Source organism: Podarcis vaucheri, assembly GCF_965113315.1.
Source record: "Podarcis vaucheri genome assembly, chromosome: 12".
Lineage (NCBI taxonomy): Eukaryota > Metazoa > Chordata > Lepidosauria > Squamata > Lacertidae > Podarcis > Podarcis vaucheri.
In genome coordinates this window covers 60,819,408-60,836,461 of record NC_138750.1, presented here as the reverse complement: position 1 = coordinate 60,836,461, position 17,054 = coordinate 60,819,408, and the positions used below count along the sequence as shown (strand labels likewise).

At 46.6% G+C, this 17,054-nt stretch overlaps 1 protein-coding gene across 1 annotated transcript; it reads right to left on the bottom strand.

The window, feature by feature from the left end:
- Nucleotides 1-1,848: 1,848 nt before the first annotated feature.
- On the bottom strand, nucleotides 1,849-13,564 carry LOC309515054 (cathelicidin-4-like). Its single transcript, XM_082192667.1, has 4 exons — nucleotides 13,257-13,564; nucleotides 6,550-6,657; nucleotides 3,817-3,903; nucleotides 1,849-3,350 (listed from the first exon to the last, which is right to left on the bottom strand). The coding sequence occupies exons 1-4, from the start codon at nucleotides 13,443-13,445 to the stop codon at nucleotides 3,222-3,224; spliced, it is 513 nt and encodes a 170-aa protein (XP_082048793.1). The 5' UTR covers nucleotides 13,446-13,564; the 3' UTR covers nucleotides 1,849-3,221.
- Nucleotides 13,565-17,054: the final 3,490 nt, after the last annotated feature.

Sequence of the window (17,054 nt, the reverse complement as noted above, 5' to 3'; positions counted from 1 at the left end):
ACAAAGCAAGATGATACACAAAAACAGAAAAAGAAAAAATAATAAACAGAAAAAAGAAGGGACAATAAACATATAAACAATAAAAACTTAATTCTTCACAAATCCAACCTTTTAAACATCTTGGTTGACTTCCTCAAGTCCCTCCCTTCTGAGTTTCCTTGTAATTAAAAGTAACAGCTTTCCGATATCATTATTAAACTAAAACAATTTCCAATTATAGTCCATCTTATTCACTTTTCTTAACATTCTAAATCCCATTTATTTAATTATAACTTAACTTAATCCTAGGCCTATTTGTTTCTTTCAAGTAGTTTCTAATTTTTTATATTACAATATTTATTCAAATAGTCCTTAAATTTCCTCCAGTCCTCTTGGAACTCCTCTTCTTTCTGGTCGCGGATTCTTCCAGTCAGGTCAGCTAGCTCCGAAAAGTCCATCATCGTCATCTGCCAATCTTCCACTGTTGGTAGTTCTTGTGTTTTCCAATTTTTAGCAAGTAATATTTGGGCGGCCGTTGTGGCATACAAAAATAATTTAACATCTTTCTTGGGCTCAACCCAGCATTTTATTGTCATGTGGAATTTTTTTTGCCATAGGTCTTTGGGTCCCGTCGACCGTGTGCATTTTAACCGCAGACTTGCTCATTTTATAACCAGTGCGCCGGAGGAATCCGGGCCAATTTTACTCTGCCTCCCTAGTCATGTGGAATTTGTCAAAGTATTTATAGTACTTACAAAACTCTTCACAGCAAGAACACCAACCGTCTGGTTGTAGGATATTGCTTCACAAGCTCTAAAAACATGGTCACCTAAGCAATGTCAGATATAACTGAATATTTTTTAATTGCTCTAATGATAAAGTCCATTGTGGCAAGTATCTGTGGGACGGCTGAGTTTGCATTTTGCCACTGAGCAGGTCAATGAAATGTTGGCTTGTTGCCAGACCCAGTCTTGGATCATTATTGACACATAGGGCAATGGTATTATTTCTTATTTCGACTAAGCAAACCACATAACAACCACATAACCCTTGGATTAACTATTAACTAATCCTGGCAACGGGTTTGGAGTTGGTTCGCCACAAGGTAGTTGGGGTCATGAAGAGTCGGACACGACTAAACAACTAAACAACAACAACAGTTGCAAAAGGTTCGTATAGTTAAAGCTATGGTTTTCCCAGTAGTGATGTATGGAAGTGAGAGCTGGACCATAAAGAAGGCTGATCGCCGAAGAATTGATGCTTTTGAATTCTGGTGCTGGAGGAGACTCTTGAGAGTCCCATGGACTGCAAGAAGATCAAAGCTCTCCATTCTGAAGGAAATCAGCCCTGAGTGCTGACTGAATGGACAGATCCTGAAGCTGAGGCTCCAAGACTTTGGCCACCTCAGGAGAAGAGAAGACTCCCTAGAAAAGACCCTGATGTTGGGAAAGATGGAGGGCACAAGGAGAAGGGGACGACAGAGGACGAGATGGTGGGACAGTGTTCTCGAAGCTACCAGCATGAGTTTGACCAAACTGCGGGAGGCAGTGGAAGACAGGAGTGCCTGGCGTGCTCTGGTCCAGGGGGTCACGAAGAGTCGGACTAAACGACTAAACAGCAACAGTTGCAAAAGGTGTTTTATTATTACTATTCATTTTTAGTGAAGGTTTCCATGACTGACTATTGCAGATAACCTCTGGTGGAGCCTGCAAACCGAGTTGTAATCGTCACTCAAAGCAATTTATGGGCAATATGTGGCAAAACATCATCACATCTGCCACCCGAGACCGCATTAAAATGTAAAAATTGAACCTTTCTGCTGCTCTGTTGCAGGTACCGAGGCAGCGTTTGAAGACACCAACGAAACCCAAAGTTGTAAAAAGTATTTATTGCACTAAGATTAAAAGCAGCCACTATTTCAGGCCACGACCCACAAGATTCAAGTTGGGAAAACCCTGGTCTATGAGAACCAGAATGAGTGTCAAACTCTTTCAGGGGTGTTGGAAAAATGCAACATTTAAAACACACACACCTCTCAGTCGCATCCTAGAATACTAATAATATTTGGATACAAAGAGTCTACAGTAATATTCTACCAGCCAAATGAGTTTAGAAAATCAATGATTTTTTAGATTTTTATTTGATATTTTATTAAAAGAATTTCGCTTATAAAAAAAAAAGCGGTGAAGAGGGTGGAAAAGTGAACGAATATAAAAATAATTAAAATTTTCAGTTACGTTTCCACATGTTAGTATACAAATGTAGAGAGTTGTATTATCCCGATACAAATTCCTTTATCAATAAGCTCGTATATTTTGCATAAAGTCATTCCAAGTATCATTATATTTATCCAAAGAAAGTCTGCGTCTATAAGCGGTCCATTTGTACATTGCTAATAGATAAAGGTAAAGGGACCCCTGACCATTAGGTCCAGTCGCGGACGACTCTGGGGTTGCGGCACTCATCTCGCTTTATTGGCCAAGGGAGCTGGCATACAGCTTCTGGGTCATGTGGCCAGAATGACTAAGCCGCTTCTGGCGAACCAGAGCAGCGCACGGAAATGCCGTTTACCTTCCCGCCATAGCGGTACCTATTTATCTACTTGCACTTTGATGTGTTTTCGAACTGCTAGGTTGGCAGGAGCAGGGACCTAACAACGGGAGCTCACCCTGTTGCGGGGATTCGAACCACCGACCTTCGGATCGGCAAGTCCTAGGCTCTGTGGTTTAGCCACCCGCGTCCCACATTCCAAGTATCATTCTATTTATCCAAAGAAAGTCTGCGTCTATAAGCGGTCCCTTTGTATGCTGCTAACAGGCAACACAGTGGTACCTCGGGTTACAGACGCTTCAGGTTACAGACTCCGCTAACTCAGAAATAGTGCTTCAGGTTAAGAACTTTGCTTCAGGATGAGAACAGAAATCGTGCTCTGGCGGCGTGGTGGCAGCGGGAGGCCCCATTAGCTAAAGTGGTGCTTCAGGTTAAGAACAGTTTCAGGTTAAGAACGGACCTCTGGAACGAATTAAGTACTTAACCCGAGGTACCACTGCATTTAAAACACCCAGAAACCTCAGTGGCATCCTAGAATAACAATAATATTTGGATAGCACGAGTCTACAGTAATATTCTAACCAGCCAAATGAGTTCGGAAAATCAAATGTCCATGGGACCAAAGCGATTTCGGAAAGGTTCCAACTCCGAGAGGGATGCTCAGCTTGGCGGATGAGGGCAAGGGGGTGTTTTTACTCTTCTTCGGGGGCTGTCAGAGCTGCAGTAGAAAAGGAAGATGGGAAATACTGCTCCACAAATATTCTGGGCTGGGCAGCCTCCATCGCTTGGGGTCTGGCGTTCCTGCTGTTGGGGTTGTTTGCCTGCAAAGATTCGGAAGAACGAGAGGAAGAGTCAACAGAGGTCTTCTTCCGCTTCCGTTTGGCGATAAAAAACACAAACAAAACAGGCAGCGCAGGGATTGAATCAAAGCATCCAATATGTTCAAACCCTCCATCATTTCTCCGAGGAAAATAGGAACCTCCTAAGGGAAAGAGGGACATTCCGGGGTCAACTCAGAAACTGGGACTGGGCTTCCGTAAATCCCGGACTGTTCCTGGAAAATAGGGACACTCGGAGGGTCTGTATGTTGTGAACCACCCCGAGATCTTTGGAGGAAGGGCAGAAGAAAGAAAGAAAGAAAGAAAGAAAGAAAGAAAGAAAGAAAGAAAGAAAGAAAGAAAGAAAGAAAGAAAGAAAGAAAGATTCCAGATGCATGGCAACCCTAAATTAGCCTCGCACTCCCAGTAAAACCATTTATGGTCCCAGTTCAGCTGGCAAACAGCTCACCTGCAACGGATGGCAATTCACAGACGTCAGCGGTGAGTCTTGCATGAAGTTATGTACTGAGACCTCGGCAGAACAATCCCTGGTGGTCTGGAGAGGAAGAAAATGGGTCAGGATTCATCCTGAGCATCTAGACCAGGGGTAGCCATCTCCCAAGAGACTGTGATCTACTCGCAGAGTTAAAAACTGGCAGTGATCTATCTACACCCCTTTTTGGGGGTTCATGTCAAAGTTATTGAGATTTTTTTTAGGGATGAGGAAAGCCCCATTTTGGGGGTGTTCAGGTCAAAGTTCTTGAGCTTCTTAGGAAGGAGAAGGCCCATTTTTAGGGGTTCAGGTCAAAGTTCTTGAGCTTTTTTAAGGGGAGCTTTTTTGGGGGGGACAGTGATCTATTGGTGATCTGCCACAAACGTCCGGTGATCTCCCGGTAGAACACGATCTACCTGTTGGACGTGCCTGTTCTAGACCAAAGAGGGGGACTCAGAGGCAGAGTTAGAGCTAGCTGTGCACCTGGGGGCGGCGCGAGTGTCCTAGGGAGGCCCCACCCATGGCGAATAGTAGTAATAATAATAATAATAATAATAATAATAATAATAATAATAATAATTTATTATTTGTACCCCGCCCATCTGGCTGGGTTTCCCCAGCCACTCTGGGCGGCTTCCATAGAAACCAAAAAACACTAAAATATCATACATTAAAAGCTTCCCTGAACAGGGCTGCCTTAAGATGTCTTCTGAATGTCAGGTAGTTGTTTATCGTTTTGACATCTGATGGGAGGGTGTTCCACAGGGCGGGGGCCGCTACCGAGAAGGCCCTCTGCCTGGTTCCCTGTAGCTTTGCTTCTTGCAATGAGGGAACCGCCAGAAGGCCCTCGACGCTGGACCTCAGCATCCGGGCAGAACGATGGGGGTGGAGACGCTCCTTCAGGTATACTGGGCCGAGGCCGTTTAGGGCTTTAAAGGTCAACACCAGCACTTTGAATTGTGCTCGGAAACGTACTGGGAGCCAATGTAGGTCTTTCAAGATCGGTGTTATGTGGTCTCGGCGGCCGCCCCCAGTCACCAGTCTAGCTGCCGCATTCTGGATTAGCTGTAGTTTCCGAGTCACCTTCAAAGGTAGCCCCACGTAGAGCGCATTGCAGTAGTCCAAGCAGGAGATAACTAGAGCATGCACCACTCTGGCCAGACAGTCCGCAGGCAGATAGGGTCTCAGCCTGCGTACCAGGTGGAGTTGGTAGACAGCCGCCCTGGATACAGAATTAACCTGCACCTCCATGGACAGCTGTGAGTCCAAAATGACTCCCAGGCTGCGCACCTGGTCCTTCAGGGGCACAGTTACCCCATTCAGGACCAGGGAGTCCTCCACACCAGCCCGCCCCCTGTCCCCCAAAAACAGTACTTCTGTCTTGTCAGGATTGAACTTCAATCCATTAGCCACCATCCATCCAGGGGGCGGGATGGCAATGTTACCCCCCTCCTCAGGGATGACACCCATGGTGGCCTACACCCACCTTCCTCTGCCAGTTTGAGGGACCCCCCCATTGTGCCCCCCCCACAGAAGCTGTTGGACTCCCATCAGCCCCGGCAAATGTGGCCAATGGCCAGGGACAATGGGGGTTATAGTTTTGTTGACGGAGAAATCTGAGGGCTCCCTTGGACAAAAAACAAGGACACCAGCCAGGAATACCAGAGCAAAACAGCAGCCAGTAGACTTGGTCTTTATTGAAGACTGTCGTGACAGGACTCCCACCTGCCACCAGGTGGAACAAGATGGAAGCCCCAAACAAAAGAAGACCCCAACTTTTATCAGCTACTAATTCCCCATGCTACACTCCTAAGGATACATCATTGACACATCACAAAGAGGAGGGGTTGAGGGAGGAGTTGTGGTGGTAACCTGAGTGTCTTGTCACCCGTCCATTTCCTCCTTTCCCCCTCCCCATGAGTACTTTCCAGAGGACAAAGAGGAGTTCGCAGTTTCCTGCCCCCAGAGGGAAGGGCTGGTCACTGTCCTTGGTTTCAGTCCGTACTGAATCCACTTCCATATGCAGATCCTTTGTGAGTGTGATGATCTTCTGTCTAGGACAGGGGTCTGCAACCTTTAAGACAAAAAGAGCCACTTGGACCCGTTTCCGAAGGAAAAAAAACTGGGAGCCGCAAAACCATTGCGACATTTAAAACAAATATATCTCCGGAGCTGCGATCTGACGGCAGGCGGGAAGGTGACGTCGGGACGGTGCGTGACTAACGCATGCACCGCCCCCATGCGACGTCACAGCCAGTACAGCGCCTGCCACAGTGGGGAGTGTCGGGGTGCACAATGCGCCTCCTCCCCTCGCTAGTATCTGCCCCAGAGCCGCGGCAAAGGTGTAAAAGAGCCACATGCGGCTCCGGAGCCACGGGTGGCAGACCCCTGGTCTAGGACCATCAAGGTTGGCATGCCAACTGGGTAGGGCTCGCTGTGGACCTGTTGGTACGCTTGGGGGGTTATGGCTCCCCCCTTTGATAGCCCTTCCTTCATGGTGTAAAATAAAAGTGGAACGGTACAGATCTAATGTACGGCTGGTTTTCTATGACTTTATAACAGAAGCGTCTCGTACGTCATGTGTGTGTGTCGTGTTTCTACAAACTGAATGATTGGGGGGGGGGTTTCCAGTTTAGCAACAACAGCAGCATCTGGAGGCAGGACCACTTGCACCAGGTATTTGAACCAGAGCCCAACCCTGTCACTCACCCCATTCGGTTTGTATTTGCAGTCTCCAATCCTGTACTTGCCCGTTTTCTGACAGAGGGTCTCCTTGATGGTGAAGTCCATGCTGAAGTGAACCCCCCAGTCAAATCTCTATGGAATGGAATAATAAATAAATAAATAAATAAATAAATAATAAAATTGGAAGCAAGAAGAAATTCCAACGAAAGAAGAATGGCAGACGAAATTAATGGACTATGCAGAACGGGACAAAATGACAGGAAGGATTCGAAACCTGCGGGACCAGAGATTTACAGAAGATCGGAAGAAGTCTATGAATTATTTGAAGAGCGACTGTAATCGACAAATTACGCTAGTAGGACTGCAAGACGTTTTGTAAGGAGAAATATACAAAGTGTTACAAAGTAGAAAAAGACGGAGATATTGGTTATGAGTTTGAAATGTAATAGGGAAGATAAGAAATGCGTACTGAGAGATTAGATTGGAAAGTTTTCAGACAGGACTGATGGAAGTCAAAAAAATTGAATAATATGTAAAAGTGTGTTGAATTACTGTCGAAAATGATACGTTTAAAAACTAATAAAATTTATATAATAAAAATAATACCCTGCCCTCTGGGCCGCTAACACCAAATATATAAGACATTAAAAAGACAAAATCAAATGATTAGTTTAAATACAATTCGAACCACATTTAAAATCAAAATAAAACTAAGTGGGAACTCATGAATCATAACAGCAGGGGCAAGGAATTAAAAGTTCACCAGGCCTGGCCACCCGTGCTGGGGGGGGGGGCGATATAAAGAGCCAATGAGGCGACTTACATAAAGGGTCCCATAGAAAGAAGGGAGTCAGGCTGAACCCCGACCAAAGGTCTGGCGGAACAGCTCCGTCTTGCAGGCCCTGCAAAAAGATGTCAAATCCCGCAGGGCCCTGGTCTCTTGTGACAGAGCGTTCCACCAGACTGCCCCCCCAATAATATATTTGAGGGGGCTTGGCTCCCCCCATAGTTGATAGCCATTGCCATTCAAGGAGTGCAGGCATGCCACGTCATGTGATTGGTTATGCAAGGTGAGGCTAACCTGACCCACCCCCAATATTTTATTCAAGTTGGCACCCGTGGGTGAGAGCGTTTGTCTGTGTTTGAATAGGGTGAGCCTATGACCTGACTCAGGAACTAAGTATTTATCATTACTAAGTATTTATCAATGACAAACCTATGACAAATCTAGACAGCATCTTAAAAAGCAGAGACAACACCTTGCCAACAAAGGTCCATATAGTTAAAGCTCTGGTTTTCCCAGTAGTGATGTATGGAAGTGAGAGCTGGACCATCAAGAAGGCTGATCGCCGAAGAACTGATGCTTTTGAATGATGGTGATGGAGGAGACTCTTGAGAGTCCCATGGACTGCAAGAAGATCAAACCTCTCCATTCTGAAGGAAATCAGCCCTGAGTGGTCACTGGAAGGACAGATCCTGAAGCTGAGGCTCCAGTACTTTGGCCACCTCATGAGAAGAGAAGACTCCCTGGAAAAGACCCTGATGTTGGGAAAGGTGGAGGGCACAAGGAGAAGGGGACGACAGAGGACAAGATGGTTGGACAGTGTTCTCGAAGCTACCAGCATGAGTTTGACCAAACTGCGGGAGGCAGTGGAAGACAGGAGTGCCTGGCGTGCTCCGGTCCAGGGGGTCACGAAGAGTCGGACACAACTAAACGACTAAACAACAACAACAAGTATTTATCATTACAAAAGACTGGCCAGGCTCCCCAGGGTATCCAATCAAGTAAGCAGGCAATCCAATCAAGTGACCATTAAACAGGTAACCTGTCAGACGAGATAAACAAGTCACTCAGATTTCTGTTGTAGACCGCGTTTTTTGTGACGTAATTATGATGTTTGTGGGGGTGGTCTTAGGTTACACCCCTTCTGTGATGTATGTATGATGTTCCTGGGGGTGGTCTTGATCTACAGGAGGGGAATTTCAAAAGTCTTTATAAGGCCTTGCGCGCCATTGATCTGGGTTCCTCCTCCTTTCCTGCGTGTGAGGGGAGGACCCTGTTGCAACAGATCAACAAAGATCAGGCTTACTAGCTGCTTTGCTTCTCAATATTCTCTGGTTGACCTCTGTTATTTTCTCCTACCAATAGAAAACATATGTAAGGACTCTACAGTGGTGCCCCACAAGATGAGTGCCTCGCAAAACGAAAAACTTGCTAGACGAAAGGGTTTTCCGTTTTTTGAGCTGCTTCGCAAGACGAATTTCCCTATGGGCTTGCTTCACAAGACGAAAAACAAAAACGTCTTGCAAGTTTGTTTCCTTTTTCTTAGCACCGTTAATACATTTGCGACTTGACTTCGAGGAGCAACTCATAGAACGCAGTGTACATAGTAGCCTTTTTTGAGGTTTTTAAAGACTTTGGTGATTTTTGAAGCTTTTCCAAAACTTCTTTTAAACTTTTAAAACTTTTTTGGGGGTTTTTTGGATTTTGGGTTGGGGTGTTTGGAATTCAAGGACTTGGTGTTGGGGAGGGGTTTGCAAGAATCTGGAAGCTTGTTTTTTTTCCAGCATTTTTATGATTTTCTGTGACCATTGGGCCACTCTGCTGTTTTTTAAAAAAATATTCTGGATTTGAATTTCTGTGTGGTGGGTGGCTGGGGGAACAGTTGGGGAGGGGGTTCTTCAGCAAGAAGCAAAGAGTGGAAGAGGAACCTTCTTCGAGTTGTCCCCCAGAGTCTTAGAAAATGTACTGTACACTTTGTTGATTTTTAAATGTTTTTCTGTCATGTTTAGAAACTTAATTTATTGTTCCTTCAATTTTTGAAATGCTCTTTACAGTATGTGTGACTTTAAAGAGCACTTAATAAACTCTTGTACCAAATTTGGCTTTGTTTGGGCTTTTTTTGACCATAGGAACGCATTAATTGAATTTCAATGCATTCCTATGGGAATTCGTGCTTCGCAAGACGAAAAATTCGCTAGACAAAAAAACTCGCGGAACGAATTAGTTTCATCTTGCGAGGCACCACTGTACATGGGCTCTTGGATACCCCATAAGGGAAAAATGGCAGGTTTTGTTTACCACATTAGGCCCGCCACTCCTGAGCAGATCCTGTTTCTTCTAATAAAGAGTTAACTCCACTTTCTGTGTGTGATTTATTGCTGGCTTGCTCCTGACAGAGAGGCAGGTCTCTGCCTTCAAGGAGCTTGCAATCTACAGTCTTTCCCTCTATCTTTTTGGAAGGATGCAGGAAAAGTTGAGAAGCATTTTCTAGCTGATGCATAAGATGAACAAGAAAAGGACTTCTTCCCTCAGTTGGGCCCCAGGCAGTCTTCCTCCAGAATCTCCCTGTAAGTTTTTGGCAATAGGGAATGAGCGAGCCAGTGAGACGCTGGAGCGCCAGGAAAATGGTTGCATTTTTGATAAAGGCAGCATAAACAAAGCGTTAACAGGAATTCAGTTGCTGCTCTTCGTGTGGCGTTACAAAGAGTTTAACGGGGGGCGCTGTTTAAAAGAGAAGGCAGGAAAAAGATATGCGGCGATTTGAACACTTAACAGATTTATCAGGGCCTCATAGGATTAGAAAATCTGTTTGAATTTAAAGGCGAACCAGAGCAGCAGTTTACCTTCCCGCCGGAGCGGTAATTATTTATCTACTTGCACTTTGATGTGCTGTCAAACTGCTAGGTTGGCAGGAGCAGGGACTGAGCAGCGGGAGGTCACCCCGTCATTGCGGGGATTCGAACCGCTGACCTTCGGATCGGCAAGTCCTAGGCTCTGTGGTTTAACCCACAGCGCCACCCGCGTCCCACATTCCAAGTATCATTCTATTTATCCAAAGAAAGTCTCATAGGATTAGAAAATCAGTTTGAATTTAAAGGTATGTTCATATAAGCCAGTGTTTCCCAACCACTGTTCCGCGGCACACTAGTGTGCCGCAAGATGTTGCCTGGTGTGCCGTGGGAAAAATTAAAAAGATTTTTTTTTTTGTAAAAGTCAAATTAGGTCCTAATCTATCCCTCGAGCGCCCCTTGTCCGTTATTGTGACGCATGAAGCGTGTTCCCGCCCACTCCCCGCCCTCCCTTGCTTCTCTCTCTCTCTCTGTGGTGCTCTCCGCCGCTTCCTGCTGGGCATGCGCAGCTCGCCTCGCGCTTCCGTTCCGGCCCCTCCTTCCCCCGACTACCCCGCCGCTCCGTTCCTTTCTCTTTCTCGCGTGTCAGAGAGCGGTGGCGCGAGCGCGGCGGTTCCCTCAGGGCTGACGGCGGGCTCGAGGAGGAGGAGGAGGCAGGACGTGGAGGCGGAGAAAGCGGCGGCGGCCACCCCCCACCTCCGGCTCCAGGCCCGTGTAGAAAGCTGAGAGGGAGAGATAGATAGAGGTGGGCGGCGGCGGCGACCACGACCAACCGCCACAGTAGTTGTAGCGGCGGCGACGGCGAGCAGGGACTCCCGCTCTCTCTCCGTCGTGTCTCTCTCTCTCTCTCTCTCCCGGGCCCGTCCGTTGAGTCTCCCGCGCGCCTCGGCTACAAGATGAGCATCGAGATCCCGCCGGGTCTGACTGAGCTGCTGCAGGGCTACACGGTGGAGGTGCTGCGGCACCGGCCGCCGGACCTGCTGGTCTTCGCCGCCGCGTACTTCGCCAAGCCGCGCTCTCCTTCCTGCCTCGCTTTGCTGCCTCCTCCCCCCCACCCCCAAAGCTTGGAGGTTCCCCGGCGCCGGCCCGCAGGTTTGACCCCCTTCTCACACCTGTTCACGCTCCTTGCACGGAATGGGGCGGATGGGGAGGAACGGGGCTTGCCGCTGCCTCCGCTCGCCCTCCCCCCCTCCGCCGGCGGTCCCGCGATTCTTGGCTTTTTGGCGGTTGGCACAGAAGGAAGGCAAGGGGGAGGGGAAAAAATTGAAACTTACACTTTCGTGCGTCCCTCCCGGCGTGACGCTGCGCGCTGACGTCACGGGGCTGTAATGGTGGTGTGCCTCGAGATTTTTTTCATGAAACAAGTGTGCCTTTGCCCAAAAAAGGTTGGGAAACACTGATATAAGCGGCTTAAAATGCAATGAAGTCATTGCACCTTCGCTCTGCATTTGAAACCATTAATGTGCATTAGCTTTTTGGTTCCTGTCCTTAATCCCCAACCCAACCCTTCCCCTGAACTCCTATTCCTTTTTAAACAATTTTTTTTCCTTGCGACATAATCAGGAGTTCCTACATCCCAGGGGGTTGGACTAGATGGCTGTTCTAGGATTCTATAATGACCATTACTAACAACCCAAAGTTGTAGTAGCAGGACATTACACCACGCCAGATACAAAGCAAACAAACAGTAAGTAATAAGAGGAAGAAATCGTGACACACCAAAATAAATCAAGGCATCCATATTCCCTGAGCTGACATGGATGGTGACGTGGAACAGAGGAAATAAAATCCCACCAGATGACATAAAAGCTTTTTTGACCCTCCATCCCTCTGGAAACACACTGTTTATGTGTTACTGTTTCCGCAACAGCCAAAGTCTACAAGTTCTTATAGTGCAAAGACAAATGTATACCCCTCCACCAGTTTTTGCCTTGCTGGGATCCTAACATCCATGTCAAAAGTTATTTAGAAAGACAAGCTTGCATGTTGTCCTTGCACTTTCTGTTGTAAAGACAGGAAATTGCTTTGCAAAATATGCTTTGCTGGGAGAGATTTGCACTAAAGTGACGATAAAAATTTCAGGATTATTATTATTATTATTGCAAAAAATGGATAACCGAAATTAAGACTGGAAGAATGAGAAACAGAGGAAATGTGCAAATAAGGAAAGACTGGCACTAAAGTGCTGAATTTTCATCTGGGGCACTGAAGGTATGATTGGAAAGATGAGCATGGGAAGAACTATGGAGAAAGAACTGGAAATTTACAGCCTATGAAGTATTGAGGGAAAATCTAATCAAGATGTTTTATAGATGGTACTTAACACCTACCAAAATAGCTAAAATGTATAAGACAAAAACAAATCTGTGCTGGAGGTGTGGTAAAACAGAGGGGACACTTATACATGTTTGGTGGACCTGTGAAAAAATCAAAAGCTTCTGGAATATAGTATATGATGAGCTTGAAAAAATGTTTAAGTATAACTTTATGAAAAATACAGAAGCTTTTCTACTAGGGATAACGGACACAGGTATAGCAAGAGAAGATCAGAAAATATTCCTCTATGCCACAGGAGCGGCAAGGATCCTAATTGCTAAAAAGTGGGGAAAAGAAATTGTGCCAACAAAAAAGGAATGGCAAGACAAACTGTTAGAGAACATTGAAATCACACTAGACAAGAGTTTCAAAAAGCATGGGGAAAACGCAGAGAATACTTCACAAAACAGTGCCCTAAAATACATACCTGGATTTGTTTCGATTAATGTCCGCAGGAGACTTTGTGGATATTTAAGTTATAATTAGAAAAATCATAATAATTATTCAGAAAGGAAACAGCTTATAAGAAGTAAATAATGAGGCCAGATACAGGATAAAGGAAGTCTTTTATTTGGTTGTTTGTATTATTGTATGTTATGTTTATTATATTTCTGTACTGGAGGAGTGGGGGGTTTGTGTTATGCTGTAAATAAAATTGTCAATAAAAATTATTATTTTTTTAAAAAAAAGGAAAGATGAGCAATGGAAATAAACTGAAAGTGACAGATCTGACCATCCCTGAACAGGAGGACGTTTCAGGGAATCGAACCCATCATACTTACTGTTTTGCGCGTGCTTCTGATCTTCCACAGCCTGAAGACGGCTTGCCCGCCCGATTCCTGGTTGTATTCTTCGACGGCCATCCTGGCTACGTTTCGGGGGAGCAGCGCCGGGGGGGATTCTGAGCCCGGGAGTGTTGCTGTGGAGATTCCCAGGGTCCCCAAAATTGCCCCTACCAGGAGGAGCGCCATAGCCTATCCTCTGTCCCGTCTGAGCAAGAGAATTCTGCTGCCCTGCTCTCTAGTCTCCGGACAGAGACAGAAGCCCCAGATCAAAAGCCAAACTGCGGGAGGACGTGAACTTGCTCAATCAACTTGGCAGAAAACTCCAGCCACCCACATCCTCCTAAAACCTAAACAGTGAATCCACTTGGGAACGTGCGTCGCTAAGCTAGGATAACATGCAAGGCTTTCGGTTTCTATAGGAGTAGATACAAGAGAGCTTCCTTCTGCTCCTTGTGCCAATTTCTTGGAAAGGGATTTTTACGCAGCAGGATAAACATGGTGCCCCCAAATTAATAAGGATATAGGGCACTGCTTGCAGGGAATCTGTTCCCTTCCACGCTCAGCTGCAGGATTCCAGAAGATCCCACACAAAGCAGTGGAGCTTGGGGTGGAGCTCAGAGCTGGTGTCCAGGGCCCCACAGTTTGGTAAAGGTAAAGGGACCCCTGACCGTTAGGTCCAGTTGTGGCCGACTCTGGGGTTGCGGCACTCATCTCGCTTTATTGGCCGAGGGAGCCGGCGTACAGCTTCCGGGTCATGTGGCCAGCATGACTAAGCTGCTTCTGGTGAACCAGAGCAGTGCACGGAAACACTGTTTACCTTCCCGCCACAGTGGTACCTATTTATCTACTTGCACTTTGACAGGTTGGCAGGAGCAGGGACTGAGCAACAGGAGCTCACCCTGTCGCAGGGATTCAAACCGCCGACCTTCTGATTGGCAAGCCCTAGGTTCTGTGGGTTAACCCACAGCACCACCTGCGTCCCCCACAGCTTGGAGGGCCGACAAATAACAACATAAAGGTATTGAATGCAGGAAACAGGAAACAGGTTGGCATGGGCATGCCAGGGGGAACCTGGGGCCGGCTGGCCACAGGGTACCTCCTTATTTGAAAAAATGTTTTATAGGCAGAATAGGGACACGGGTGGCGCTGTGATCTAGGACTTGCCAATCAGAAGGTCGGCGGTTCGAATCCCCACGATGGGGTGAGCTCCCGTTGCTCGGTCCCTGCTTCTGCCAACCTAGCAGTTCGAAAGCACCTCAAAGTGCAAGTAGATAAATAGGTACCACTCCAGCAGGAAGGTAAATGGTGTTTCCGTGTGCTGCTCCGGTTCGCCGGAAGCAGCTTAGTCATGCTGGCCACATGACCCGGAAGCTGTCTGTGGATGAACGCCGGCTCTCTCGGTCTATAGAGCGAGATGAGTGCGCAACCCCAGAGTAGTCTGTGACTGGACCTAACGGTCAGGGGTACCTTTACCTTTAAGCAGTTTACTGGGAACGTATATGGTTACAGAGGCTTGTTTTATTATTTTTACCAGAGAAACATATTCTCCTTTCCTGCAGCAAAATGGAGCTTATTTCCAACTACATTGGTTACCTTTGTTCTCGAACTTAATCCGTTCCGGAAGTTCGTTTGACTCCCAAAACCATTCGAAAACCAAGGCGTGGCTTCCGATTGGATGCAAGAGCTTCCTGAACTCAAGCGGGAGTTGCGTTGGACGTTTGGCGTCCAGAAAATGTTCGCAAACCAAAACACTTACTTCTGGGTTTGCAGCGTTCGGGAGCCGATTTGTTCGACAACTAAGCCGTTCAGGAACCAAGGTACCGCTGTAAAAGCGTTCAGCATCAGGGCAGCAGAGGGAAACTCTGTTTTATTGCTGCAGTTGTCGTGGTACCAGTGTTTCAGGGAGCATATAAACATGAAACTGCACATGCTCAGAGAATCTCTATTTTTTTGTTGTTCAAGTCAGAAACTTAGAAGCAGTTGTGAACCACCGAACGGCTATGGTGGGTGGGGTTGTGTGTGTGAGAGAAGAGAAACCTGCAATATGTGCTTCACGTCTGTGGTAGTGTTAGAGATTTGGGGGGAAGTTGCTTTGGTTCAATTAAAGGCAAATCGGCCTAATCTGCATTTTTCAAGACAATATTTGAAGCAGAACACAGCTGTTTCCTTGAAATCTGCCTTTCTCTGAATTTTGCAATCCAGTTCTCCCGCCAAAAAATGCATCTGTTTGGGTGGTCTGCATATAAATGCATACACTTTTTTAACTTGGAAGTGTCTGTTGGACTGTTTAGTGTTGTTGTTGTTGTTTAGTTGTTTAGTCATGTCCGACTCTTCGTGACCCCCTGGACCAGAGCACCCCAGGCACTCCTGTCTTCTACTGCCTCCCGCAGTTTGGTCAAACTCATGTTGGTAGCTTCGAGAACACTGTCCAACCATCTCGTCCTCTGTCTTCCGCTTCTCCTTGTGCCCTCACTCTTTCCCAGCATCAGGGTCTTTTCCAGGGAGTCTTCTCTTCTCATGAGGTGGCCAAAGTCTTGGAGCCTCAGCTTCAGGATCTGTCCTTCCAGTGAGCACTCAGGGCTGGTTTCCTTCAGAATGGATAGGTTTGATCTTCTTGCAGTCCATGGGACACTCAAGAGTCTCCTCCAGCACCAGAATTCAAAAGCATCCATTCTTCGGCAATCAGCCTTCTTTATGGTCCAGCTCTCACTTCCATACATCACTACTGGGAAAACCATAGCTTTAACTACACGGACCTTTGTTGGCAAGGTGAGGTCTCTGCTCTTTTAGATTTTTAGTACTATCCACAATTTGTTGGCATCCGTCTTTATGTTTCTTTCAATAGCTTTTGGTGCTCATGGGAATTTCCAAACCCCTGACCGATTCAGGACCCCCCACCAGACCATGGTTATCCACAATGGGTATATTTGTAAACACACAAAATATTTCAGATGCCAGCAAGCCTCCGGCAACATTGTCAGAAACGAAACTGAATTTTATGTGAGCCCCCTGGGGTTCCTGGAAATTCCCAGAGAGTTGCGAGTGTGCTGTAATATTTATGTTGCGATAAGAATAGCTCGGCAGAGCATGAGACTCTTAATCTCAGGCTTGTGGGTTTGACCCCCACATTGGATGGAAGATTCCTGCGTTGCGGAGGGTGGGAATCGATGATTCTCCCTGTCCCTTCCAACTCTACAAGTCTGTGATTCTGTGAAAAACGTCCAGGAGAAAAGACATTTAGGAGTGTTACGGAAAATCTGGGTGCGTATCTACCCTGCCACCCAGCCAATCGGACCAAGTCCGTGGATTCTAGCGGAAGAAAAGGAAGCTCAGCCGGACGCAGGAGCAAAATGCGAAGATCCAAGTTTATTGCGCAACAGGTTCAAGACGAGATTGAACCCCGAGAATGGGGCGACATAAACTTTTAAAAGTTCCCACCAAGTCCCATAACACAGTGCGAGAAACGTCATGAATACATTATAGGAAGGTTGGATTTCATGGGTTACATCATGAATACATTACACACGTCATGAATATGTCAGAGAAAAGGTGGGGTTAGACTAATTTACATTTGAGGAAAGGGAGGGGGAATATGCAGAGCGAGGGTCATACACAAATATACATTTCATGAGTACCGGTGGCGGTGAGACAATGGGTTACTGATATGCACTGTCTGCCACCTGGTATTGCCCGGGGGACGGGCTGGGCAGAGCGATCTGACAGGATTAAGGAGTTCCTGTGTACGTGACTTGCCGTCTCGAGGATTATGGAGTCGGCCAACATCATGGAGTCCTG